Here is a 26,350-nt window from a genome sequence, read left to right as displayed (position 1 = left end):
GCAAACCCTGCCTTGTTCGTGAAATCAGGAGAGTATCATCAGCGAACATGAGCAGGGGGATTTTCGCTCCAGCCAAACTTGGGGCATCCGTGGAAAAGTTGTCATAGTATTTAGTAACCCCGTTGATATATAGGGAAAACAAGGTAGGTGCCAAGACACGGCCTTGCCTGACACCTTTAGCCACTGAAAAGTTCTCCGTCACCTCACCCGGTTTTCCCCATCGCACATATGCAAAGGTCTGGGCATGAAGGTTCACAATGAGACGTACCAAGATGGGGGGCATACCCATATCCAATAGGGATTTCCATAAGCCTGCCCTCGGGACCAGGTCAAACGCTGACCTTAGATCCACGAAGGCCGCGTACAGGTTGCCTTTACCCAGGGTGACTGTCTTCCAATGCAAAAGCATGAATCGGAATGCCTGATCCAAGGTGCTCACATGGGATCTAAACCCAGCTTGAAGGGGGGTGAGGATATCAAACTCCTCTATCCATGCCTGGATCCTAGTGAGCACAAGACGGGTTATGATCTTCTGTACCGCGTCTATTAGACTGATCGGCCGGTAGTTGGATGGAACCGACCGATCGCCCTTCTTAAAGATAGGCAATATTTCAGCACCAGCCCAGGAATCGGGTACTCTGGCGTCCGCTGCCAATGCATTTACCAAACGCACCAGGTATGGTACCCAGAGGTCATGATCCTGCAGGAATATATCCACTGGGATACAGTCTGGACCAGGCGCTTTTCCCCTAGGGATGGCTTTCAGAACTGCTTCGACTTCATTAGCCGTAAACACAAGTGTGTCAAGAGATAGTGGCCAGCTAATAGAAACATGCGCTGTGTTGCGACAACTAAATTGTTCCACAAAGTGGGACACCCATTTTTGTGGTTCGACAGAAGCGGGGCTTGGGCGATCATCATGTGAGCTACCCCACCTAAGGAGGTGCCAGAACTGCTGTAAGTTCCTGGAGCCACAGGCCTCGGCTAGAGATGTCCAGCGCTCATCATCCCAAGCAGCTTTGGCATGACGTTTAGCTTCATTAAAAGCCTTCCTACTTGCTTTGATTATGACAGGGTTCTTTGATTTTAGAGCCTTAAACAGATCTGCATGGGACTTTCTGCAGGCTTCATTAAACCAATTTAGTGGTTTCTTGCCCTTCCCTCTCCCTTTATTTGTGACATACTTAACAAACAAAGATTTTAGGGACAGAAACAGGCTAGCATGAATGTCTGTGATATTTAAATTCAGCACTTCCTGGTTTTCACACTTTTCAATTTCTACCAGGGAGTTTGAGACCAAAGCTCTGATCTTTTTGCGTGCTTCCACGTCTACCGAAACCTTTGGCCAGCACACCCTCCTCATATCGTTCGTAAGTACTACCGCCTCCTGGACAGGATTAGGCTGTCGTACGACCGTCCCTACAAAACTAAAATCCTTCAATTCTGCCACCAAGGGTTCATGGTCACTTTCTTGGCGTGGTTTAACAGTCATATCCAAAACCACAGGCCACATTTTAATATCAACTAAAATGTAGTCAATGCGACTACTGTATCTACCATTTAAAAAAGTATGTTTGCCCATCCTGTCCGAGCTAGCTCGACCATTGAGTGCTCGAAGCCCCCAGTTCAAACAAAGACCTTTGATATATGTAGCTGCTTGAGACCATTTATTAATCGGGGGTAGGTCGAGTTGTGGGATCCCCCAGGTCAGATCCTCTGCTTCGGTTAGTAAACCATAATCTTTACTTAATGGTTCAAAGCAGGTATTAAGGTCTCCCATCACCACTACATGACCAGAATTTATAGTAGAGCTTAAAAAATCATCTAAACAAGTAAGGGTGTGTGAAACTCTGCCACCCGGTATTCCCCTAGCATATACATTAATCAACATTATATCCAACCCACTGCATGTTCGAATACTAACTATCAATAAGTCTGGGCAATCAATAAAAATGTCTTTGACAGTTACACCTGCAGCTTGGCGAACCCATGTTGTGAGGCCACCCATAGCCCGACCTCTTAAACCTTTGGTCGCGGGTTTGTTAAAATTCAGGAAACCTTGGAGATACACTGGAAGAATTGCCCAAGTCTCCTGAAAACACCAAATATCTCCTTGAGAGATGAACTCAACCCAATCAGGAATACATGTACGAGATTCAATACCTGCGATGGTCCAACAACCCATAACGGTACCCCTGTTATGCACTTGATCACACAGGTTAGTAATCTCAATGGGGTGGGAATCGTTAAACTGGCGAAGGGGTGCTTCAGGCACAGGGGCAGCTAAAATCATACCTGGCATTATCGAACCCACTAACCTGGCCTGAAAACTTGGCTCTGGGTTTGCACCCACTCTGGTGACGTTCAATATAGGCAAGGGGGTTAATGCTATGTCCAGTGTGTCTAACTCCACTGGGTTAGCCGTGCCCCCCTCCATACGGTTACTAGGTTGTTCATCAGAGCTTCCAGTAATGATTGGTGAATTAATCAAATCAACCTCCCCACCCATATAATCAGAATTAGATTCATCATCCCTTATCGACACTACTGGTCAATCATTTGTCGATAACCCTGATAAGGGGTCATAAAGGTTCCTCAACGGGATGCTCCAGTGGTCTTTGGGATTTAGGCTAGGTGGATGATGATATGCTGGGTAAAAGTTTGGGAGCTGTTGAAACTGGGGAAAAGCAGGGGTGAAAGGAACTAAGGGGTACTGAGGTTTATTAGGAACAGGATAGTTCGATAAGGCTGGGGGGCCAGGAGGTTGGGGTATAATTTTAGCCCAGCCCGGTGTTTGAGGAGGACAGTTGTAGCTAGATTGGGTGTAGGATCGGTACCGTTCCTCAGGGTTAATTTGTGGTCCATAAAAACTAGATGTAAAGTTGGACCATTTGAGGAAACTTTTGGTGTTTTTAACATGTGGTTGTTCAGTTGGATTAAACAGGGTCTCGGGATAAAAATAACTTAGGTTCCTGGTGGAAACCCCTCCCTCATGTTTTCCTACAAACCAATCTGAGATGTGGGATACTACTCTATTATCCCTAAAGTTGATTATCACTATGTCTCCCTCTATATCCTTTGGGCGAACCCCCACCCATTGACATCTTCTGACCGAAACAATGTCCCCATTGAGATGTGCAGGAAGGGGTCTATTTGTTTTTAGCCAGAAGATGACTTTATTTTTTAGGCTTTCATTGTTTTCCCGATCCCCTTCCGAGACTGGTGGCACACCCGTCATTACTATAACAAAATTCATGGAATCCGGTGGTAAGTCCACATTATGCCTCCGTAATGGGGGTTTGTGGGGGTTACTATTAGATGAAGCAAATTTGCCCTCCCCTTTCTTTAGTTGTTGCACTGCTCCCTGTGGGGGAGGTTTGTTAACAGCCACCCTGGGATTCGCATTGGCCGTACTAGCTGGTCTTGGGGGTTTAACAGCCAGAGCCGATACTTTATTTGAGATAGTGGCTGCATTGGTTGTACTATTGGGGTGTTGACTGGTAGTGGTATTTGTATTACCTGCCGTGTGTGTTGTACTTTGTGGATTAGTGGATGAACCCTTGCCCTTGGCTGAGGTAGAGGGTTGTGTTAACTCAGAGGACACCAGTAGGCGATCCAATTTTTCACTCATAATCCTAACACGCTCCAGCAAAGGTAACATGTATGATTTAATGAGCTTCTCTATGATGGCACAAGACACCTCATTAAACCCTTCAGTAACTAAATCAGGAGTAGGCAAGTTTTGTAAATCTGGCGTCGGTAACTCTACCTGAGGAGGGATCAGTTGATCAGGGATAACAATAGGAGGGGGTGATAATAATATCTGGCGATTATGGCCTTTCCTTTTTACCCCACCCTTTCTCCTTCTTTTTCTCGGTGGGGAACGCACCACCCTCTTTACATCATTGGACATAGTAGCGACGTCACCCACACTCCTCAAAGGTAGGTTCTCACCGGGTTCAATGCAAACCAGTGATGAGTTGGGCAACGTGGGACATGGACCAAGGTCCTTAGTTTGACTATCGGGAATGTTTACATCAACAAAGCTCGAATGGTCAATGGGAATGCAAACTAACTGGTCACCACTAGTTGCACTAACACATGGTGGCGAAATAATTGGAAACCTAAATATACTGGGAATTTGGTTAATGTCTGTACCATCATCCTCAATAGAGCTCAACCCTCGGGCATCCGTAACCTGAGTGAGGTTTGAGTCTGAGGAGGTGGGCAGTTGGATTTTCTTCAGCTGCTCAATTGAGCGTCGTCGCTCAGCTCTTCTCTCAGCAAGGAGAAGATCCCTATCTACTTCCTTGGTGGTTTTTTTGAAAAATGTATCGAGTGGGCCAAGTGCAAGGATGCCCACACCAGGGGGGGCTGAGTGACTCATATCAAAAGAAGAAAAACAAAATCTGTTATCTAACAGTTACTAATACCTTAATACACCACTGACAGCGGCGAAACAGTGGGCAACCAACTAGAGAATAAATAATTAAAAAGTAACATCAACATAAAAGAGGAAGTGTCAATACCCTGGCCCAGCCCGGCCTCCTGCGGCCCCGGACGGCCACAGACGGTCCCGCCCTTGTCCCGGGCTTCTCCCGGGCACGCTCCCGCGCTGCGGTACTTGTGTGCTTACTTTGTAATGTGAGAGAGTGGGGGGGGGGAGCCTGCAGGGAGAGCTGCCCAGGTGGCTTGAATCAGGGCAGGCGGGCGCTTCTGGGACCAGTAGTCCTGCGCCTCCGCCTGCTCGCAGCCCTGCAGGTGACCTTTAACCAAAACCCCTCCACAGACGAAGGGTCTTGAGAGGTGCCTCCCACGCGATGCGGGACCCGCGGAGCGGGTACCGCGAGTTCCAAAGGGAAATACTGGTAGTCCTGCAAAGAAGGTGAGACCCAGTGCCTCACAGCGTCGTGGCAAAAATGAAGGTCCGCAGTGTGTCCCACCAGGAAGCTAGCACAGAGCGCTTTTCTTCGCTCCAATGGGGGAGGAGCCTGCAGGGAGAGCTGCCCAGGTGGCTTGAATCAGGGCAGGCGGGCGCTTCTGGGACCAGTAGTCCTGCGCCTCCGCCTGCTCGCAGCCCTGCAGGTGACCTTTAACCAAAACCCCTCCACAGACGAAGGGTCTTGAGAGGTGCCTCCCACGCGATGCGGGACCCGCGGAGCGGGTACCGCGAGTTCCAAAGGGAAATACTGGTAGTCCTGCAAAGAAGGTGAGACCCAGTGCCTCACAGCGTCGTGGCAAAAATGAAGGTCCGCAGTGTGGCCCGCATCTATAATCCAGTGAAAAGCGTCTCCTGCTTTAAAACCCATTCCATGATCAACTCTGCACACAAAAATCTATTGTGAAATTAATTTTGTGTGGTTTAAACTTATTATTTGAATTTGTGTGACACATAACCGTTAACAGTATGCCATGTACACATACAAAAAATGTTGTTTTTGGTCATGCCAAGTTTATAGAGTGTAAAATTTCATTTCAGCAGCTCTTCATACTTGCCTATGAGTTACTTACTCCACTTGGAGACGATGTGTATTGACACATAATTGTAAATAATGGGCTATTTAATCTAAGCACTCTATGTGTATAATTAGAAGCGACGTTTAAAATTTGCTTTCGCAGTAACGGCATGACACTGCTTTTTGCCTTTTGCTTTTTGCCTTTTACTGTTGATTTTTTGACCAACGATAATACAAAGGCTTGAAAATGCATTAATCATGTTCTGGCTGAGAATGTTACCGACCATACAATGATAGTAATTGTATAGCGGGTTATGAAGAATTGTGATATTAGCGGGCTTATATATAATGTTACAATATATGTAACTAATTTGAGATTTGTCCTCGCAACTATGTTGTAAACTTCAGCAACCTATATTATGGTTTAATAGTCGCTGTAGATTTTCAGTCGATTTAATGTTATGTTTACTTTATGGTTAACACGGTAACTGTAGCATGTCGTAGAGGCAACCAATTATTTTATGTTCATGTCTGCTTGGTTCATGACTCATGGTAACTATGGCAATGAACAGCCAATCATGCCATAGGTCCTAGGTTTGATGTGTCATCATGTGATGTGTTATATATACTGATGTTACTCACAGCAGAGTAAGTGAACAAGGCGGAGGCTTCCGCCGAAACGCGTCTGTGCAGCATGTCGAATTAAGTACTTTTCCTTGAGTCAAAAAAAAACAAAAACTTTTCCTTGAGTCAAATTCATGGAGTCAGTGCCTTCCTTTCATCGTGTGGGAATTTGGATTGGTAAACAATATATATATATATATATATATATATATATATATATATATACCATGCACATCAGTTCTGGGTGTTAGTCTAAATGCCAAAATACCACTTCAGCATTGCCCAGAGTCACATGATGCTGAGCTGTCGCCGGGGATTGAACCGTGAGCCCCGCACACTGGAGTGAGCTGCTCTGGCCGCTGTGCTACATCTCACAATATGTTATGATATAGATGTTTTCTTCTCTCAAGCAGTGCTTACTGCTATCCCACAGCCTTTTACACTTAGTGCACTATTTGGTAACATTTTGGAAATTCAAAGAATGATACCTTCTTATCGGACACCCTATCAATGTTATGTAAAGCACAGAGCAATTGCATAACAGAAAATTTAAAAACAAAATCCAACCATCAATGCATATTACAGAGCCAAATATTGGTGTACTCTGAGTTTTCAACTTGCGTTTTCCAAAGATTTCTCATTGGTTTACAATTGGTGGTCGATATGTGCATCCATGCTAGGTTGAACACAGAAATATTTGTAGTTTATAAAAATGAAGGTTCATATTTCTGTGATATCTTGCACCCAGGACTTCCCAAATGCTCACTTCACAGCCTGTGCTCGCCCACTATGGATGAACACAAGCACTATGCCCTGTGCCATCTGTCTGTCCTCGGACACTTCTGAGAAAGGGGCCTTGCAAATGCAGGAGCCTGGATGCTCTGTGTTACTGCAGCCAAAAGAGATCCATTGAAACCATGTACCTTGTTTCTCACGTCCCTCACACCTACTCTAAAATCCTGGAGAGGTTAAATACCGTACATCCCTTCAGTTCCTATGCCCATGACTTCAGTATTTTTCACAGAAGTATAGATTTGCCACATTATCCATCATCTGCTGTAAACTTCGCAGATTTTGACCCACAAAACATTTTTTCTAGCTCAAATGGTTCAGAAGTTACTAAAAACACTGCAACATGTGTTGCTGCACCGTGGAAGGCCCTTTGCAAATGTTTACTGGTCACCTTTCTGTTGCTTGTTGCTATATTTGGATGTTAAACTGGTACCAAGGAGGTGCAACCAATCCCCAGACACTGTTAACAAGTGTAAACAAGCATTTGCAATGCTATAGGTCTCGCATTTACGCGAGTTTAAGCTATTGGCATTGTAAATGACAATGCCTTTTATTTATGTTTTGGTTTTTAAAACATAAATAAAAGGCATTGTCATTTACAATGCTAATAGCTTAAACTCTCGCAAATGCGAGACCTATTGCATTCCAAATGCTTGTTTGTAAAAGCGGCCTATGCTGCGCTTTCACTTTAATGGCGGCCACACCCTTTTCTTTAGATGACCCGTGTCTAAAGAAAGGTGTGCTGCCGCCATTAAAGTAAAAGCGCGGTAAGGGGCGCTTTTAAAAATAAAAAGCATTAGTTAAGCTGCATAGCACATGCCGAAGTGCAGGCTTTGCAGGGAGCATTTTTGAAAGATAAAGCACAGCGTCCACGATCGGGAGACATGCTGTCATGAAAACAGAGTGGGTTAGGGAGAGCCTGCCTTGCCTGCATAAGCAGCTAGATTAAAGAAATTAAAGAAAATAGGGCTCACAGACTGTAGCTAAAACAGACTGTGTAACAACACAATTAAATAAGCCAGTCCTCATGTGAGGTTATAAATGCAGACATGGTTTACTAAGGCGGGACTAACAAGCCTATTAACGAATCAGTAGCAACCATGTAGAAAGGACAGTAGCAGGAGCCAATTGAAAAGATGGGCAGAGAGTGGGCAGAGCTTTAAGGCCATACCTGAATACAGCATGCCTCACAGAGCAGCGCATACGCTGCCCAGGCTCGACCTAAAAATGTCATAATAATGATGAAATACTACCACAAAATGTGCCGAATTACATCACATAATTTGCCTTTTCTTGCCACATTATTTACTCAACTTTGCCACATAATTGACCTTTCCCTGCTGTATAAATTCCACTGGCCTAGATTATAGACAAGTGATGTGTAATCGTCTCGCATTCCCCCTGAAATGGACTTCAAAACGACTCTTGCCGGGAGACTTTGATCCCCCAGATGCAAGGTTGTTCCCCGTCCCATTGCTCAGCAGAAGGGACTGGACAGCTGGTTTAGGGTCACGTAGTTTTCCAGCACCTCACGCAGTAACAATTCCCGGAGTGTAGAGAGAACAATGCCCACCGAAGCCCGGGCATGCCGGGCATAGCATGTCTCCTGAGAATATCCTATGGGGGGAGGGGGCACAATGTGCACCCACCCAGCTCTCTATATCAGTCTCTGGAGGGTTCGTCGGCTGTGACGTCACGCTGACCGGGCATATTTAACCGGGGAGTGGGATGGTAAACCCGGAGTGCCCACACTGCTGCAGGTGCCCCTATCGACTCGAGTCATCCAGCTTGCACACGGCACCATGCCACCGAGGAAGGAGCTGCCCGTCAAGAAGCCCCTGGGGAAACCGGCTGCCAAACCCAAGGCGGCCGAACCGGCACCAGCAGCGAAACCCAAAGCTCCAGTACCGGCCCCGACGCAGGAACAACCCAAGGAGCCCAGGCTCGACCTTTCGAAGGTGGTGGTAAGTGAGAGCAGCCCCCTCAGCCCGGGGCGGGAACTGTCGAAGCGTGGGTGACTGCAAAAACTCAAAGACGAAGGAGCAATGGTGGTTAATACAGATACAGCATCTACCCTACGGGATAAAGGGATTCTAGTCTAACAAAATGAGGCCTCGAATGACCATATTCCCCGTAAAATCCCCCTCGTTCTGAGCGCATTCTTTTCAAGAACTGTGCACGTTTCTGTTAAGATTTCCACCCACTTTTCCAATATAATTTGCACACCTTTACTTTTTTTTTTAATCGCGCCGCTTCACACTTCTCTTTAAAGCTCCTTGTGCTGCCTCGATTAATCTGGGCCGACGGTTACACCTGAACTGACAGAATGGAACCCGCATTCTGTGGGGACCAGCACCGTCCGTGACGTAATACTGCAGGCATTCAAAAGATACATATTTGCAGCAGAAAATATAAGCGCTACACATGTGTGGCAGAACTCTTGGATTTTATTGCACTGGGTAAAAAATGATGCATCAAAAATGCACATTATGAATGAAGACCACCGAAGCTTAACAATATTACAGTATTCACAACCCACGTGCAATTGATACTAGCTTACTAGCTGCTGTCCAGATCTGTAGTGGAAAGTAGGCTCTGTGAATTTAATTCACCTGCCTAATAATATTTGCTTCCAAGAAGCAGCGCAAAATGACTACACAAAGACTGAGCGAAAAGCATTAAAAAAGGAATTAATCGAGGATTCGTGGTGCATTCATGAGGAGTAATCCACGTTTAAAATTAGTGAACATTTACACCAACTACTCGCGCACACTCGTAGGCCGGAGCACAGTTGTTCTGGAACAATAATGTTTGCGGCCATCAGTGTTGCATCACTGAAGTCATAGGGATTGGGAAAAAGCATCACACAAAAAACAAGTGTAGCAGATGTATAGTGTGTAGCTGGTGCAATTTGGAGCACACTTGCAAATAAAAGTATCCTGCAGTACTACACCATCATTTTTCAACAGCACATTTTCCATTGAAATGGCCATTATTTTTGCACAGGCACGTTTTACTGATACAACTATACGGCACGCAAATGAAAATGTACAGAAATTGGGTTTCAGCGAATATTTAATTTGTGCATCACCAAGTAAAATGTCTTGATTTGTTTTCATCCAATTAAAATCTCTCCTTCCATCATATTTCAGAATTACAAACATTACAAACATTGTGCTTCATTTGTGCTTTCCTAACTGCTGATATATTGTGAATTATTTGTTTAGTTACATTACATTAAATTCTTTATTTCGGCTAATATGCCATAAAAGATAGTGCATACATTACATTGCATTTCATTAATAGTTAAAAACATATTATCACTTGAATACATAAAACACAAAATATAAAATACAATACAAGTTGGATGGTAATTTGAGCAGAAACATGCATTCATAAGGGGATAAAAATGGGCCATACAGTTACAATTGTTGCCCTACTTTTTTCCTTTGATAAAAGATAGAGAGCAAAAATCTACTAACACTGAATGTTATTTGTTGAGATGTATTTGTTAGTAGGATTCTTAGAGCCTGAGAGCATGACCTCAAGCCCAAAAGTAAGCATATTGGTTTAATCCACCTCCTTCTAGCTTGAGCATATAAGGGGCAGAAAAAAAGGATATGCTGTTCATTTTCGGTCTGGTTTTGGTCACACATTGGGCAGAGTTCGTCCATTTCTGGGGATGCTATGTCGCGATTTCTAGCCCAACGTGCCAGAGTAGTTTTGATCAATAGATTACCATAACGAAACTTTAAAAATAAAGTTTTGGCAAGTGGCGGCTCAATCTCATCCATAAACATCTCATAAAGCGGTTCATCCTTAAAGTTTAGGAACTTTGCAACCAGGGTACCACTGGTTGCAATATTTACAGTCCTACTTAACATAAAACTCCAAAAGGCTCTTTTAAGGATTAATTTGGGATTAGCAGGTAATTGCTCAGGATTCTCCCAAAAATGTTTCAATCCTATATTATTCAACCATATCTTGATGTGCCTTAGCCATGGAGTGGTACTCTGGCTGTCAAGAATCATAATTTCTTTTAACCCATCTCGGTAATCTTGGAGTTCGGGTACCTGCCATAGTCTCACCCACAGCATTAGAGGTCGAATCAAAACTTGGTGATCAGTCCTTTTGAGGTTTAAATCGAGCTCCAGGGGAACTAACGGGGTGCCTCTAGGGACCCTTACCAAACTACGCATAAAATTGTTATCTAAGATACTAAAGGATTCCCTGGACCCGGGACCCCATATTTCAGCACCATAAAGTACAGATGCTTGAACCTTAAATTTAAATAATTCCATCACTGGGGATACCGCTTTACTAGTGCTCTTACTTTGCTCCCTAAGTATTGGTTTGACATTTTGCTTGTAGGTTAATTTACTTTTGTCAATTTGGGCTTTCCAAGTAAAGTTTGAATCCAAAGTCACCCCTAAATAAGAGAAATGTGGCACTGATTCAAGCGTGACTCCTTTGAGTGTTAGACAGCCCTTATCTGGTTTAATAGGATTTAGGGCCATACATTTGGTCTTCTTGCCATTGATCTCCAATCCCTTTTGGCTGCAATATTCATCAAAGGTATTTAATAATGTCTGCAACCCGTTTTTTGTTTGGGAGATTAGGATGGTATCATCGGCAAATAGCAGGGATGTCACCTTTTCACCATTCAATTTTGGAGAATCATTTTTACATCTCTCTAAGGAAGAGGGGATGTCGTTTACAAAAATGGAAAATAGCGTCGGGGCCAGAACGCAACCCTGGCGTACTCCTCTTTCAATGGGTATTTTTTGAGTTAATTCGCCATTTGGTCCCCATCTGACTCTCGCGAAGTTCCCATTATGTAACTCTTTTATCAGGGCGACAAGATTTGATGGCAAGCCTGCTGCACTCAAGGTAGCCCATAGGAGACTGCGCGGCACCAAATCGAATGCAGCCCTTAAATCTACAAAGGCTACATATAAATGGCACCTCTTGATCACTACGTACTTCCAGTAGAGGCAGCAAAATCTAAAAATTTGGTCTATTGTACTGACCTTGGATCTAAAACCGGCTTGGAATTTGGTTAAAAAGGATTTTTCATCTAGCCAATTACTCACTCGTATTAAAATGTGTCGTGAGTATATTTTCTGTAAAATGTCCATTAGACTTATTGGCCGATAATTACATGGGTCCATCCTATCTCCTTTTTTAAAAATTAAAACAATTTCTGCTCCCTTCCAACTTTCTGGAAATTCTAAAGTGCAAGAGAATGTATTGCACAAGTAATTAATATAAGGTGCCCACACTTCAAGGTTGTGCTTGTACAAATCCCCTGGGATTTTATCCAAACCTGGAGCTTTCCCGGGTTTAATTTGAGATATTGCCAGCTCTGTTTCTCCTATAGTGAAAACCAGATGTTCAGTTGGGGATACAGGATTTTCTACACTAATGTTCATGTGTGGATCATCGTATTTTTTATATAAGTTCGTAAAATGTGTGACCCATGTTAGCTCATCCAAGAAAACATCTTTGGTTACCCTACCTACGTGATTCCCATTAGCAACCAGCCTCCAAAAGGCCACATTATCACGTGACTTGGCGGCTAGCAGCAATTCAGCCCATTTATCTTCCTCCCAAGCTATCTTTGCAGCCCTTTGGACAGACTTGTAAGCGCTCCTTGCTTTTTGTACGTCTATTGGGGATTTGGTCTTAATTGCCAATAGTAATTCCTTCTTTGACTCTCTACAGAGTCTGTCATACCATGGCTTACTATGGGACAGATTCTGAGTCTTCTGCTTGGTTTTTTTAGGCATCTTAGTAACTAATAACTTCAGATCAGCAAAAAAATGTTGGTGGATTTGGAGAAATGAAGTGATACCATCATTATCGCCTGTTCTTTCCAAGTATGGACCAAAGGTAACTGCCAAGAGCGAATATATTTCACTTAAAATATCACTGTGATCCAATATAAATGGCCATTTTAGGGACCTTCTATTATTACTGATATGGATCTCCGGATTAGCAGCTTCATCTTCCTCAGATGTTGAATGTTGGACCATGTCATTCAACAGATGGGCATCCAGCGTCAGGTTTAAGGGAAAATGATCACTTTCATACCGTTCCATTACTTTGAGGTCTATTAGATGAGGCCAAAGGGGAGTAGAGGCGATCACAAAATCAAGATTGCTTTTATAATTATTCCTAGTGAATGTTGGTTTTTTTAGGCTGTCGGAGGGTAACCGTCCGTTACATGCCCTAAGGGAGTGTTCCGTACATAGATTAATAAGTTGTAAGCCCAAAGTTGTACATTTAACCTGTTTTACATTCTCCAGGATGGGGATTTTGTTTGCTTGGTCTTCATCATCAAAGATTTCACTAAGGCCCAAGACTGGCTACAAATTACAATTTAAATCGCCAGCCAAGATGACGAAGTCCTCCCTAGGATCCAATCTACTCAAAAAACAATCTAAATTGGCAATGGTCGGTGATTCTTTTGAGGAGGGTGAAGGCCTATTATAGACATTTATAAGAAATACATTCTTCCCATTGCAAGCTGTAATCTTTAAGGCCAGTATATCTACAGAGTTAGTGGTTATCTCCTCAATATTTGCCCTTATATTTATTTTCACCCATATCAAGAGTCCCCCTGACGGCCTACCACTTCTAGAGGGTATCGCACCAATCCCAAAAGTCTTGTAACCTACCCTATGCGGTGTCTCTACAGCCCAAGTTTCCTGAAGGAGGCAGAAGTCACAGGACTCTATAAAGGTGGCCCACTCCGGATCCCTTAAGTTTTTATCAACTCCGGCTATATTCCAGCAGATCATTTTTATCGGAATTTCACGGGTGACTAGTCCTTCAGGAAAAGTCCTAGGCGTCACTGCCTGAGGATTTGGGATGACAACGTGTGGTAGAGTAACATTTCCATTTTCAGTTTCGCCCATACAGAAGGGAGCAGTATTAACCAATACATCATTCACATCATCAAAAGACACAGTATTAGCCAATGCATTCTGAGTGATAATACTCACATCGTTACCATTCAGTATATCTAACCCCGCACCCCCCAGCATCTCATGGCATCAATCACAGTCGTCAAAACCGCTAAAGATGTCATATCTATTGGAGGTTTCTAGCGGAGTAAATGGTTTCAGATTATCCATTCTGCCCCTCTGGATGTTTTTAGCCGGTACATAGTTCCATCGCATTAAATCTGGTACTATCATGGGGCATGGTATGTAGTGCATATTGTTTACATTCTGCAGAGGGGGGGCATATGACGGATGACAATTACTCCCAGCATTTTGTACAATGGAATGGTTATTTGGTTGTATTATGGGTAGATGGTGTGGTTGCTGGTACTGCGGCAAGGGAAGCTGTGATGGAAAAACCACTGATCTAGGGTAAAAATATGTTAGTGGTTTAGGGATTATTAAGTTGTTTATATTTCCAGCTTGCCAGTTCAATATGAACTGGACAGCGTTTGGATCCCTAAAATTCACCACCACAACGTCACCGTCGATGTCTTTGGGTCTACCCCCCAGCCATTGAAGGCGACGTACATGCACGATTTCTCCATTAACATGCTTTGCAATAGGCCTATACAAGCTGAGCCAATGCATGATCTTATTTTTTAATTGGGCAAAGCCTTCCCTCTTGTTGGGTCCAAGCACGGGCACCCCTGTTAAAACCACCACGTAGGGCACTGCCTCTGGTGGAAGTTCGGGCAGAGGTGTCCTTCTGGCTTTCCCCCAAGCATGGCTCGTGTCTTCCGCCTCCCTTGTTGGTTTCACCAAAGGTGGATTGGATATGAAACCAGTGTTATTTTTATTTGTAACATTTAATGATGGTATTGGAACAAGGTTTTTTAGGTGAGGAAGATTAGGGGGTGGGTGAATTTGTACAGTCGTCGTCTGCATATTCCCCATGGATTTAGAAGTAGATGCAGTAGGGGGTGGGATATTAATAAGAGTAGTGGTAGTTTTTGGTGCTTGAGCTTTGGCTGATGTATTTTGTGGGACATTTGCTGTAGTTGTTTTAATCGCATTACCCAAACCGATGTTGATTACATCATCCTTTTTACCCAAAACACGCTCAATGTTACACAATCTGCATTCCACCTCCATCAACCTCTCCAGTATGCTAGCTGAGTAAGACTTAATCAAACTCTCTATGTCAAGTAGGGACACTGGGTCCCTGCTCTCAATAGGTACATTAGTAGCCGAGGGTATGTCCATAGAATCTTCATTAGCTGATGGAATAGTTGGTATGGCAGAAGAATTTATTAGAGCAGTACCCCCCTCACAGCCTGTATATGGCGTATTGAGTTCTTTAACAGCATTACTTATTTTCTTGCCAAAATCGCGGCAACTTAGCTTTGGTTGGAGCGGATCTCCCCTTTTCCGCTGTTTTTTATTCGGTGGAGGACCATAGGTTTTTTGAGCAGAAATCAATTTTTTGACCTTAGTGCAAGTTATTTTGGCAACAGGCGAAGCTTCTCCTTTTAATGAACTTTGGTTATCAGGAAGTAAAGATGACACACCCACATCTGGGGCGGGTAAAGAGCTTTGTGTAAGCACAATTACATTAGCTACCAAGGGCTGACTATCCAATAAAGAGGCTGAGTCATTTACAGTCAAATCAATATCAGTGTCATTTAAACCATTAGCAGGAAGCGAGGGCAAATGAACCAAGCCATGTTTTATGTTTTCCACAGAGCGGCGTCGGTCGGCCCTCCTCTCAGCCAAGATGGACTCCCTAGCAATGTCGGGGGATGATTTTGAGAAGTAGTTATCTAGAGTACCATTTGACAACACTCCCTGTTTGTCAAATACAGGCGGGTCTAAATTTGACGAAGCCATTTGCATAGGCTGCGGAGAGGGACCAAGGTAATCAAAGATTAAAAAGCGTGGTGACAACAAAAAAGTACCTTATAGGCCACAATTTATGGCCAGTCCGGTCTCCTCGGTTCTCTGAGGGTCTCAGAGGGTCCGCCCTTAGTCCGGGCTTTGTCCCGGGATGAGTCCCGCACACGCGTGGTGGAACCAGGTCTTGTACAGGCTGTGGAAGAGGGGGCGGAGACACGGGAAGAGGCGGCAGGTGTGCTCGATGTAGCACGCACAGCCTGTTGGGCCTCGCAGTCCCGTCCTCCTGGTCACCAAGCACTCTTCTCCCTTGGGCAGGATCCCAGCAGCACTCCACGGAGCAAAACGGCAGCACAGAGTCCAAGTCTCCTATGCGAGCGGCTCCCGCGGAGCGGGGGCCGCGAGGAGTTTTAGAAGCACAGCAGGGCTGGAGGCGGAGACACGGGAAGAGGCGGCAGGTGTGCTCGATGTAGCACGCACAGCCTGTTGGGCCTCGCAGTCCCGTCCTCCTGGTCACCAAGCACTCTTCTCCCTTGGGCAGGATCCCAGCAGCACTCCACGGAGCAAAACGGCAGCACAGAGTCCAAGTCTCCTATGCGAGCGGCACCCTCTTGTTTAGTTCATGTATTTATATTTTGTTGATTGACAGCAAGATTGTCATAGTTCACTTTACAAAATTCTCTCACTTTGCAATCAGAGAAAGAAAACGAAATACCAATCTCTCTTTTATAGGCATCATTTGTCAAAAGACGGCGCTTGACATTTGACCTCTTTGAACACAGGAAATGTGACAAGTTCATTACAAAAATTGAAGGCATCTTTTTTGCTCAGACATCTTCTAAACTCCAGCACTGTTAATTTGGGGGTGCTGCAGCACCCCCCTCCCCAGGTTCAATGGTTTTATAAAAATAAACTAAAGCTCGGCTTTACAACATATCCTGAATAACAGTAAAAGGAGCGAGCCAGTGGTCAGTTGGTGCCACAGTGAGGGAATTCTGAAACCGTTGGGGCCAAATGGTGACTTTGGGTATCTATCCTTCTCCATCCTTCCTACTCTCAATCCACCCTGCCTCTCTTCAAGCACCAATCCACACTCCTCTCCATCCAATTAATGATCCTTCTTCAATCCAATCATTTCTTAATCGATCCACCTATCTCTCCAAGAATCTCTCATCCTTCCTTCCATTCAGCCACCCTTTTTTCCAAACTTACTTTCATCCATCCATCCTTTTCCTCATCAGTACTCCCAGCCCACCTATCTCACCTCTTTCTCATGCTCTGCTCCAGCCTTCTCCCCCTTCCTTCCTTCTATGTTCTCCTGCTACATTTGTTCCCCTGCTCCATAGCTTCACACCATGCCATTCTCTGGTAGTGCTGTTCATGAGCTTGTCTTTGAGCCCAATGTCTTCCATCACAGTCACTAAAGCCACGAGCAACATTTGGAAGGTGTTATCCTACACACACTTCCCAGAGGCACCCGGCCCACTTAAGCTGCTAAAGTGTGGGAAGGGGGTTATGGTACCTACCAAGGCTAATGAGCCTTTGCTACGTAATGTATGGAAACGTCCATATATCAGCATTTGCCATACAAATGTTGTTATTAAGGGCACCCAATTCTGAACCACCCTTCTTTCTTTACTAACTAGACTAGTAGCCCGTACCGACCTTGTCCGGGAGCATTCAGGCTTCCCCTACCCCTGCCTCCCCCGACATTGCCCAGCAGCTCGTGCCCCCGCCCGCCCCGTCCCCCGCCTGCCCCGACCCCCGCCTGACTTGTAGTCTGTTGTGTTGTAACTCCCCGTCACCCGCCTGGCCCGACATCCGCCTGCCCCGACATTAACTCCCCGTCCCCCGCCTGGCCCGACACCCGCCTGCCCCGACATTGTCCCCGGAGCCTTACCTCATCCGCCGCTCCTCAGTTCACCGCTCCTGGCCGCTCTGTGTTGTAACTCCCCGTCACCCGCCTGGCCCGACACCCGCCTGCCCCGACATTAACTCCCCGTCCCCCGCCTGGCCCGACACCCGCCTGCCCCGACATTGTCCCCGGAGCCTTACCTCATCCGCCGCTCCTTAGTTCACCGCTCCTGGCCGCTCTGCTCCTCACCGCCTGTCCGCTGCCGCTCCTCCCCCGCGCCATGTCCGCCTCTCCACTGCTCGCACCGTTGCTAGCCTGTCCGCAGCTCCTCACGTCACCGCTCCTCCCCCCACCGCTCCTCCCCCGCGCCATGTCCGCCGCTCCTCCCCGCGCTCCTGACATGAGCACGCACGTCGCGGCCGGCGCTACTTTGGAGGGACTACTTTTTTTTTAATATACATTTTTTAAATAATGTTTATTTTTTATATTTATATAGCCTATAACCATCTACACACCCTGACGATTTCAAGGGTGTATCGGGTGTGTAGATTGGCGCCGTGGTTCCCGAGTTTACCCGCCTCAAAGCCTAAAAGTTCTTACTTTATTATAGTAGTATAGATAACACCTTCATACCAGAGGTGTTGTAAAGGATAAACTTGTAAACAGGTTCTTAACTAGATATGGACAGCACACAGGCCTCAATGGGTCGCTTGCCTCATCAGCCCTGGGTAAGAGCTGAAAACCTGTCAAGTGAACAAGGGCCAGGTAACCTAGATTCCCCACCCCCCTCCCCCGCCCTCTGAACTGGTCCCTTGGCAACGTGATCGGCTATAAAGTGACATTGTTTCAAATGCTGCTCATGATAGCACCTCTTGGTGGTTACTGGCTTTTGTTTTTGAGTGAGCTTTTGTGTGATTTCTTTGAAGAGTTGCCCTACTTTCAGGTCCGAAAACAAGATAGCAAGCAACGCAACTGAGTAGTAACCTTGCCTGCGTCCCCTGACCCGGTAGAAAGCACAGTATAGGCTTTGAGTTTTCCAGCATATTTAAAGTACCAGTAAAATAGTCCAGCTGCCTGCGGCAGCGGTTCTGGGATCACTGAGAGGAGGAAGGGTCGAAGGGCCCAGTCCCACTGTCAACAATAATGCAAAGTTGCTCTAAGGGTCTGTGCCTATCTGTAGCTCTCAGCTACAGCCTTCCCATCTGTCTTTGCCTGTCTGTCTGTCTGTCTGAGAATAGCAGAATGGTGATGGATGCTTGGATTGATCTCAGCCACAGTTCATTACTCAGCGCATCATTTCTGTTCATTCATTCTATGCTCACTCTGTAATTACGGTTCAACCATCGGCACATCAATCTAGCGCCATCTGCGCATAGCCATGGTACTGCATTGTCTTTCCTTCCACCCTTACTTATAATCAGATGAAGTATCTTTCCTGCTGTGAGAAACCAACATGAACATCTGGGAACAGGGGGCTTTCCATAACTATGCAACGGTCGGTTACCATGCTCCAAAATGTCAGCAGTGTACTGTGTTGTAGCAAGTCTGGGATACCACATGCAGGAAAAACAAGCACTGGCAAAGTCAATAAGTTAGTGTTTAATATGCTAATGCTCAGCAGGAGCGAGTAGAGAGCACACTAGTTGTAACATAGTCCCTCATTCATGTAGTTCAATGCAAACACTCGATCAGGGGGCACAATGATCCACCCAATGAGCCAATAGCATATACTGTGTCAGGCGGAGCCAAGATGCGACTGAGTGTGTTGGGACAGCACAGTCCCTTGCATGGGGATGGACATGCACCTGTGCCCTCAGTAGCCTAACTGTAATGATGTCTAGATCCTTGATGCTGATTTTTGTTGTCATGGGTGATCACAGATCATGTGTGCACCATGACAAAGGCTTGTCTCACGAATTGCACTAATTTTTGGAGCGGGAAGGGTGCCCAAAGCCCTACCCTCATAATGGTGAAAGGCTGCTGCCTTTGCTAGAAGTTGAGCAGCACAAGTGTGGTGGTGGCAGCATACCATGTAGCAATCAGTAGGAGTGACTAGGCCTTTTTACCATTGTCACTGGAGTGAGTCCTACAGGCCATGTTCCGCCGATGTATGACACTATACAGTGATTGTGCAGTGTGTGTATGAAATATGCATGTACTGGGTGTTTGTGTGCATCTGCCTGGTTCAATGCAAGAAAAATGTAGTGCAGTGCAGTGCGTGTATCTTATATGCTTGTACCTGCAAATGGTAAAATACATGGGTGCTTATTTACAAGCCCCTTGGGCCGCCAGTACGTCACTTTTTCCCATATTAAAAGTGACGCTCCGGCGGCGCAAGAGGCTTGTAAATATGCCACATGGAAAATTCTAGGTTCCATTTTGGGAGGCCTAGGGCTAACTGGTGGAACATGATGAGGTACAGGAACCCTCCCCATATTGATATGTGGATTGCTGCATTCCTGTGCGGTGGGTGGGACACACTGGAGGAAGGGAGAGACAGGTTCATCAGTACATTTCAAAAGGTGTTCTTTGATTCAGAGAGAGGTCACTGGAAAGGAGCCTGGGCATATCTCAGGAAGAAAATGTGGCTGATAAGAGAATCATAAACAGTACAGCTGAGGCCCTGGGCAGCATAACCCAGTGGCCAGCCGCGGTCCATGCAGGTAACAGCGGTGAGTCGGGGTAAGGAGGGATTTCGAGGGACGATGCTGAGGGGAAATTAAATAAATAATTAATTTTCCCTAGGCATCGTCCCTCAAAATCCCCCCATACCTGGTCCCACTGCCCCCCCGCTGTTACCTGCACGGACCGCAGTGGCTGATATCCAGATGTGTACTCTAGTCATTCCCATGACCTGTGTTGTGGTGCTTTCAGATTTGGAGTCACTCCTGCTGTGACAGACGGCTCTCTTGAGGAGGAGCAGGGCAGAGGAGAGGGCGCTTCAAATCAGGGCTGGATTTATGGCGGTGGGACTGGTGCAGCAGCACCTGTCGCTGAGTTGAGGAGGGGAGGGGGTGCTGTCTTTAGAAATAACTTACGGGTTTAAAAGCACATGCTGCAGAGATCCTTGAGTGTCCAGTAGTTTCAGGCAACAATAAAAATGTCAAAATAACTTTGGTGATTGATGTTCGTGCTGGAGAGAGATTGTAGGTTGGTGTAGTGACAGTTTGGTCTCATCATAAAGTAGTGCAAAGGTTTAATACACCTGCTGCAAAGAACAGGTTCCATGCAGATCGCAGAACTGTATTTTATGTGGATAGTTTGTGGGTTATTGCTTTTGTCACAGAGATCCTTTTGTTACTTGAAGTTCATAAGTTACAATCCTTATATAGTAATATAGCACAGTAACCTATGAATCGTCATCAAAGAGCTGCATGCAAACTGCATGGCATAGGTTAGAATTTTGTTTTTTCCCGTAGTCTTTCACTATACTAATGTTGCTAAAATGTGTTTCTTTGAGTAGAAATACATTCTTATTAGTAAAGCAAACCCCACAACCACTGTGGTATATTTTGAATCCTGAGTTTGTGCTTCTCCGAACCAAACACTCTTAGCATGTATGTTGCATTGGCTTATTTCCACTTGGCATAAGCTAACTTACTTGTACGTTTCTAGTATACGGTATCCAAGGCCTGTAAGTTAGAGCGTCACCCCAGGGGCTGCAGTGCTGGTTGTGCCACCCTGGGTGTGACAAAGGAAAAACATGTTTCCCAGTCTCCCATTAAAGCCAGGATGAGCAGTGCTCACTGCTGACACGACTATGCCGTTCAAAACCATAGCAAAGCCAACCACCCTTTTCAATGTGCATAAGTCACCCCTACACCTTACCTACGAGCCCTAATGCAGGGTGATACTTATTGAAAGGCAGAACACCTGTTTTACATGTTATAAGAGCAAAGATGCAAATTGTCTTTCTTATTGTGAAACGGCCTGAAAGCCCCATTGGCGAGTACAGGGTTACATGCTGACCCCTGAGTTGTGCTAACTCCTAAATGAGGTTACCAAAGTAGGTACTCCAAGGTATCAAACAACTTGTTACATTAAACCTGACTTGATACCCAAGTCAAAATTATTGTAACTAGTTGCTACGTGCAACGATTAAAAAGATGCCACTTTATTTGCCAAAGTTTCCTGTGCCTGACCACAATTGCACACCAGGACTGTCCCCGAGACTGCTTTCTGCCCTCCTGGGGAGACGTGTAAAACAGTCCCAGGAAATGACACATTAGGATCCTGTGTGGGGTAGAGGTGTTACCTTTCACTGGCAGGAAGCTACACACATGTTTGCCCAAAAGTCAAACTTCAAAGGGGAAACAGCAATTGAAGGGCAAATGGCAAACATTTGGGAGAAGGGCTGCTCTATTGTTTGGGTAGACAGGCTGGTGATTGGGACAGAGGGAGAACAACCATTGTCAAACCGTTTTTTCACAGGCATGTAGTCCTCCTGGTAGTCACACCTCTGGGATTTGCATGTCGAGAGAAGGGTTCTGCCATGTTGAAAGTAGGCAGAATGGAGCCTTCTGGGATAGCTAGAAGACACACTACAAAGAAGTAGTCTGCAGGAGGGAGGGGACCTTATGGCCCATTGGCTAGTGACTGTGACCTCCCCGGACGAAATTTTCTAGGCATAAAAGGGCACCCTGGCACCCAGAACTCAGATATTGTTGGACTGGAGAAGAGGGCTGAAGGAGGACTGCCCTGCTGCACCAAGGGCCCAGCGAAGAGAGGCTGCACCCAAGTTTGCCTGAACCTGCTGCGCCTTGGGCTAGCAAAGGAAAGTACTGTGCCTGCTGTGTCCTGCTCATGTAGAAGCCAACTCCTGAACCCACCCAGAAGCAAGAGACTCCATGGGTCAGTTAGCTGACCTGCTGCTTACAGCACAGGGCCACAAAAGCTGAGGTAGCCTGCCTGGCCAGTTGGTAGCTGAGGTCTCCAGAATGTCGCTCCTCGCACGCATGCAGCCTAAAAGAACAAGATCTGATGCTCCATGGTTACACCAGAGTCTTTTGGAGCAAGGAGAGTCATTAGATTGCAGCTGGGTCGCCCAGAAGGCAAGTTACCACCAAAAGAAGAAAATCACTGAGACCGCTGTACAGGGCAACTGTAGCCCAGTGGTGACTGTACTTCTGCCAAGGTCCAGAAGACTTCAGGGGACATCAACTTCTATGGCTTGGATCACCTCACCAAGCAAGTGGACCAAGGAGTACCTATGGGAGACCTCCATCAGCCGCCCAGCATCTTCAGTATCCTGTATCCCTTGCATGAGGACCACTCCAATAGAAGCTCACAGTACGGGACCAATGAGACAGGAACTGGACTTGAGACTGCTTTTCTTGTTGAGCTAACTGGTTCTTCGGACCTTGCTGGTCCCCTTGACTGACCCTGTGCCAGAATTGGTCACCCAAAGTTACTCTAAGTAACCGCATTATCACTTACCCAAGTTTTTCTTGAAAAAGTTTCTAAGTGTCAAATACGTTGAATTTGCGAAAGCTTGTTTGCGGTTAAGTGAAAAGTTGTGATTTACTATGCCATGTAATATCTATACCTCCAGAACCCTCTGATGGCTCTTTTTACTTTTGGTATCTTAAAATGTATATACATTTATTTTTATAAGTTGGTGTCTGATTTCTTGAGTATCTTGTTTCTTTCTTCAATCGTTTTGGTGCTGTTTAAATGCTTTACACTTTTTCCTTTGAATAAGCCTGACTGCTCAGGGCAACTGCTACCCAGGGTTGAGCTATGGTTTAGCAAACAAAACTTGACTGATCCTAAAGGGGTTGGTAGTGTATTACACAGTGAGGTCACACAAGCACACCATGTAAGGCATCCAATTTCCTCGCAATATGTGATTTCTGTACCTTGCAATCATCATTGTCATATGTAACATTTCTGTAGACTGAATTACACATGTATTATTCATTGTCTCTTTATAATGTGTGTGATGTCAAGTGTCCTGATACCCACACTGGTATGAGAGGTGCTATAAAACAAATGAAATGCATGTAAGAGAGGTGTTATGGAGAGATGAGGGGCACTATTGGAGGGTGGTAGTGAGGGAATCCTTGGAGAAGGAGGTCATTGGGGGGATCATGGCGATTGGATCCCTGTAGCGAGGAGTGAAGAGATGGCTGCTGCACTGAATGGGTGGTTGCCCTTGTGCAGGGAGAAGTCAGCGACCCCTGCATGCCAGAAGAAGGCCGCAGTGAAGTGAGCCGTGAACATTCCTGCACCGATTAGGTCGTTGCCCATGTCAAGGTTTGAAGCTGGCAACTCTGAATGTCAAGTGGAGCTGCCGTGAAGATTGCTGCCATACAAATCGGGCCCTAGCTTGTGTGCAGAGCAAAGTCAGCAACCCCATATGTCAGTTGGGGTGGTATGAAGATTGATGCTATGCTGAACGGGCAGTAGCCCGTTTGCCAAGCGAAGCTGGTGACCCCATATGCTAAGTGGGGCCGCCGTGTAGATTGCTGCTGTGCTGATCGGGCTACAGCCCATGTACCGAGTGAGACAGGTGACCCAGATATCGAGGGGGCCACCGGGTCTGGTCGCAACCATTGTTGTGTGGTGGAGGCAGCTGTGGTGACCTGAGCAGGCCCAAGTCCCTACTGATGACAACCACCAGATACTTGGCCCATTTGCTCAGGACCCATTGTAGGTCGGGCCCTGGGACATAGGAAATAAAAAGCCTCAACCTCCAGGGCTGGGCCCAGTAGTTCCTGCTTGCCTCATGGACCTCTGGATGGAGTTCTGACAGAGGGTCTCAAGTCAATGGCTGAAGGGGGTTGAGCACTGAAAGCTGGTAGCAGAATGAGGTAGACCTAAAAAAGCCTACTGTATGTATATTGTTACCAGTAGGTTTATTTAACAGCTGAGCTGCCAAAACTGAGATCTGAAAAGGAAGAGTAAGAGGACATAAAAGTGTACCTTTCCAAATGGGTCATATAATACCGAGAGGGTCAAGAGTTTGAAGCTGAAGATGGCAAGCATTTCTGTGGCAGAAGACCCTCATTACAATCTGGAGAGCCTGAAAGATACTTATCTGTCTGCACCTGTTGTCTGACAGTCTTCAGAAGCTGTATTGGCCAGTCTGACCCATTTTCACTTTGTTGGTCGAACTATCCATTAAACGTTAGCCAGTCCCTGTGGTTGTCAGTTTTTCGGTCAAGCCTAGCAACAGCGCACATGCGCTGCTCACTCTGCAAGACTGCTGTAATAGACTCTGCAAGAGAAGACGCGCCCACTCTCATCCATATTTTTCATTGGCTTGTGTCATTTCTTTCGTAAATGCTGCCTTCGGATTCGTTAATAAACTTGTTAGACCCACCTTGGTACTGCATTGTCTTCATTTGTAACCTCACATGGCGACTGGCCCCTTTACTTTGGTTGTAACAAGGGGCATGTTATTTAGTCTGTAAGCACTATTTACTTTATTGAGTTTCTCTTACTGCAGGCCGGACATGCGCTGCTTCAGTTGAAACCGCTTGTTATTTTTGTAAGTAGCATGGCCTCCCCCGTAACATGGGCACCTGCTTTCAATCACTTTAACCCAGTAATTATCTTGTGAATGTTTCAACCCCCAAGTAAAATGGATTTAGACATGATGAGCGAATTAAGTCATATGAATTCCAGGTAGTACATAATTGTGTGCTAATGGGCTGAAGCTGACAACAGCACATCTGTGTTACATGTCATCTGCACTAAAGCCACCTGACCGGTTGTTTTCAAAATCCTATTTTATTAATGACACAACCACCAATACCACCACCACCACCAATACCACAAACCTCAATATCAGCACCTCCACCACCAATACCACCGCCACCACCACCACCACCAATACCACCACCATCACTATCACCAACACACCACCAATACCACAAATGACACCACCAATACCACCACCACCAATCCAATACCACCACCACCACCAATACCACTGCCAATAGCAATACCACCACCAATACCGCCACCACCACTAATACCACCACTACCACCACCACCAATACCATCACCACCACCACCAATACTATCACCACCAATACCACCACCACCAATACCTCCACCACCAATACCACCACGACCAATACCACCAATTTATAAAGTGCACACATACCCGTAGGTGTCTTGGCGCAATACCGCCATCAACATTACCACCACCACAATCCAATATCACCAACACCAATACCACTGCCAATACCACCACCACCAATACACCACCAGTACCATCACCAATACCACCATCAACAATACCACCAATCAGACCCTCCAGGATTTCGCGGTTTGCAACGAAATTGGCACTTTTGTAAAAATGCTGCAATTTTTACATAAGTGCCCGCGAAAATGAAGGCATGCAGGGAAAAGCTTATGCAGCTCAGCTCAGCAGCAAAAGGATGCTCCGGTACCTGGGGTAGGGGGTACTGTGGGGTAACACAGGAGCGTTGGTCCTCCTTCAGTACCAGCTGCTTGTGTCATGGATGGGATTGGAGGTCTGGTGGTGGTGAGTAATATTTAACACTCAACATGACAATAGAACAGGTTGTTGGTGCAATGCAAATTCATTGAAAGGCAGAAATACTCCAACACTGTATATACTGTATATACGCTGATCGTAGCCTGCCCGTGTCAGGTTCCAACCCTGGTAGGATGGCTCAGTGGGTTACGCTGTTTACGCAACATCCACAAAAGGCGTAAGTGGGATTTCCCCCAGGACTAGCTGAAAATGTTAATTCTTTTGAGGAGAATAAAATTAACACCTTTGAGTTGGGTCGTAATTAACCTCCATT

The 26,350-nt window shown here is 45.7% G+C and overlaps 1 protein-coding gene across 2 annotated transcripts in view; it reads left to right on the top strand.

Moving 5' to 3' along the window:
- The first annotated feature begins 8,659 nt into the window (after positions 1–8,659).
- Positions 8,660–26,350, top strand: part of MYL6 (myosin light chain 6) — a 69,040-nt gene continuing 51,349 nt past the window's right edge. For both annotated transcript variants that reach the window (XM_078686244.1, XM_078686246.1), the window contains exon 1: positions 8,660–8,836. In XM_078686244.1, coding sequence (XP_078542370.1) covers positions 8,675–8,836 — 162 coding nt within the window. In that variant the 5' untranslated portion in view covers positions 8,660–8,674. The remainder of the gene's footprint in view (positions 8,837–26,350) is intronic.

The sequence above is a fragment of the Lissotriton helveticus genome, chromosome 1_1, assembly GCF_964261635.1.
Source record: "Lissotriton helveticus chromosome 1_1, aLisHel1.1, whole genome shotgun sequence".
Taxonomy (NCBI): domain Eukaryota; kingdom Metazoa; phylum Chordata; class Amphibia; order Caudata; family Salamandridae; genus Lissotriton; species Lissotriton helveticus.
This window is presented reverse-complemented; position numbering and strand designations above follow the sequence as displayed.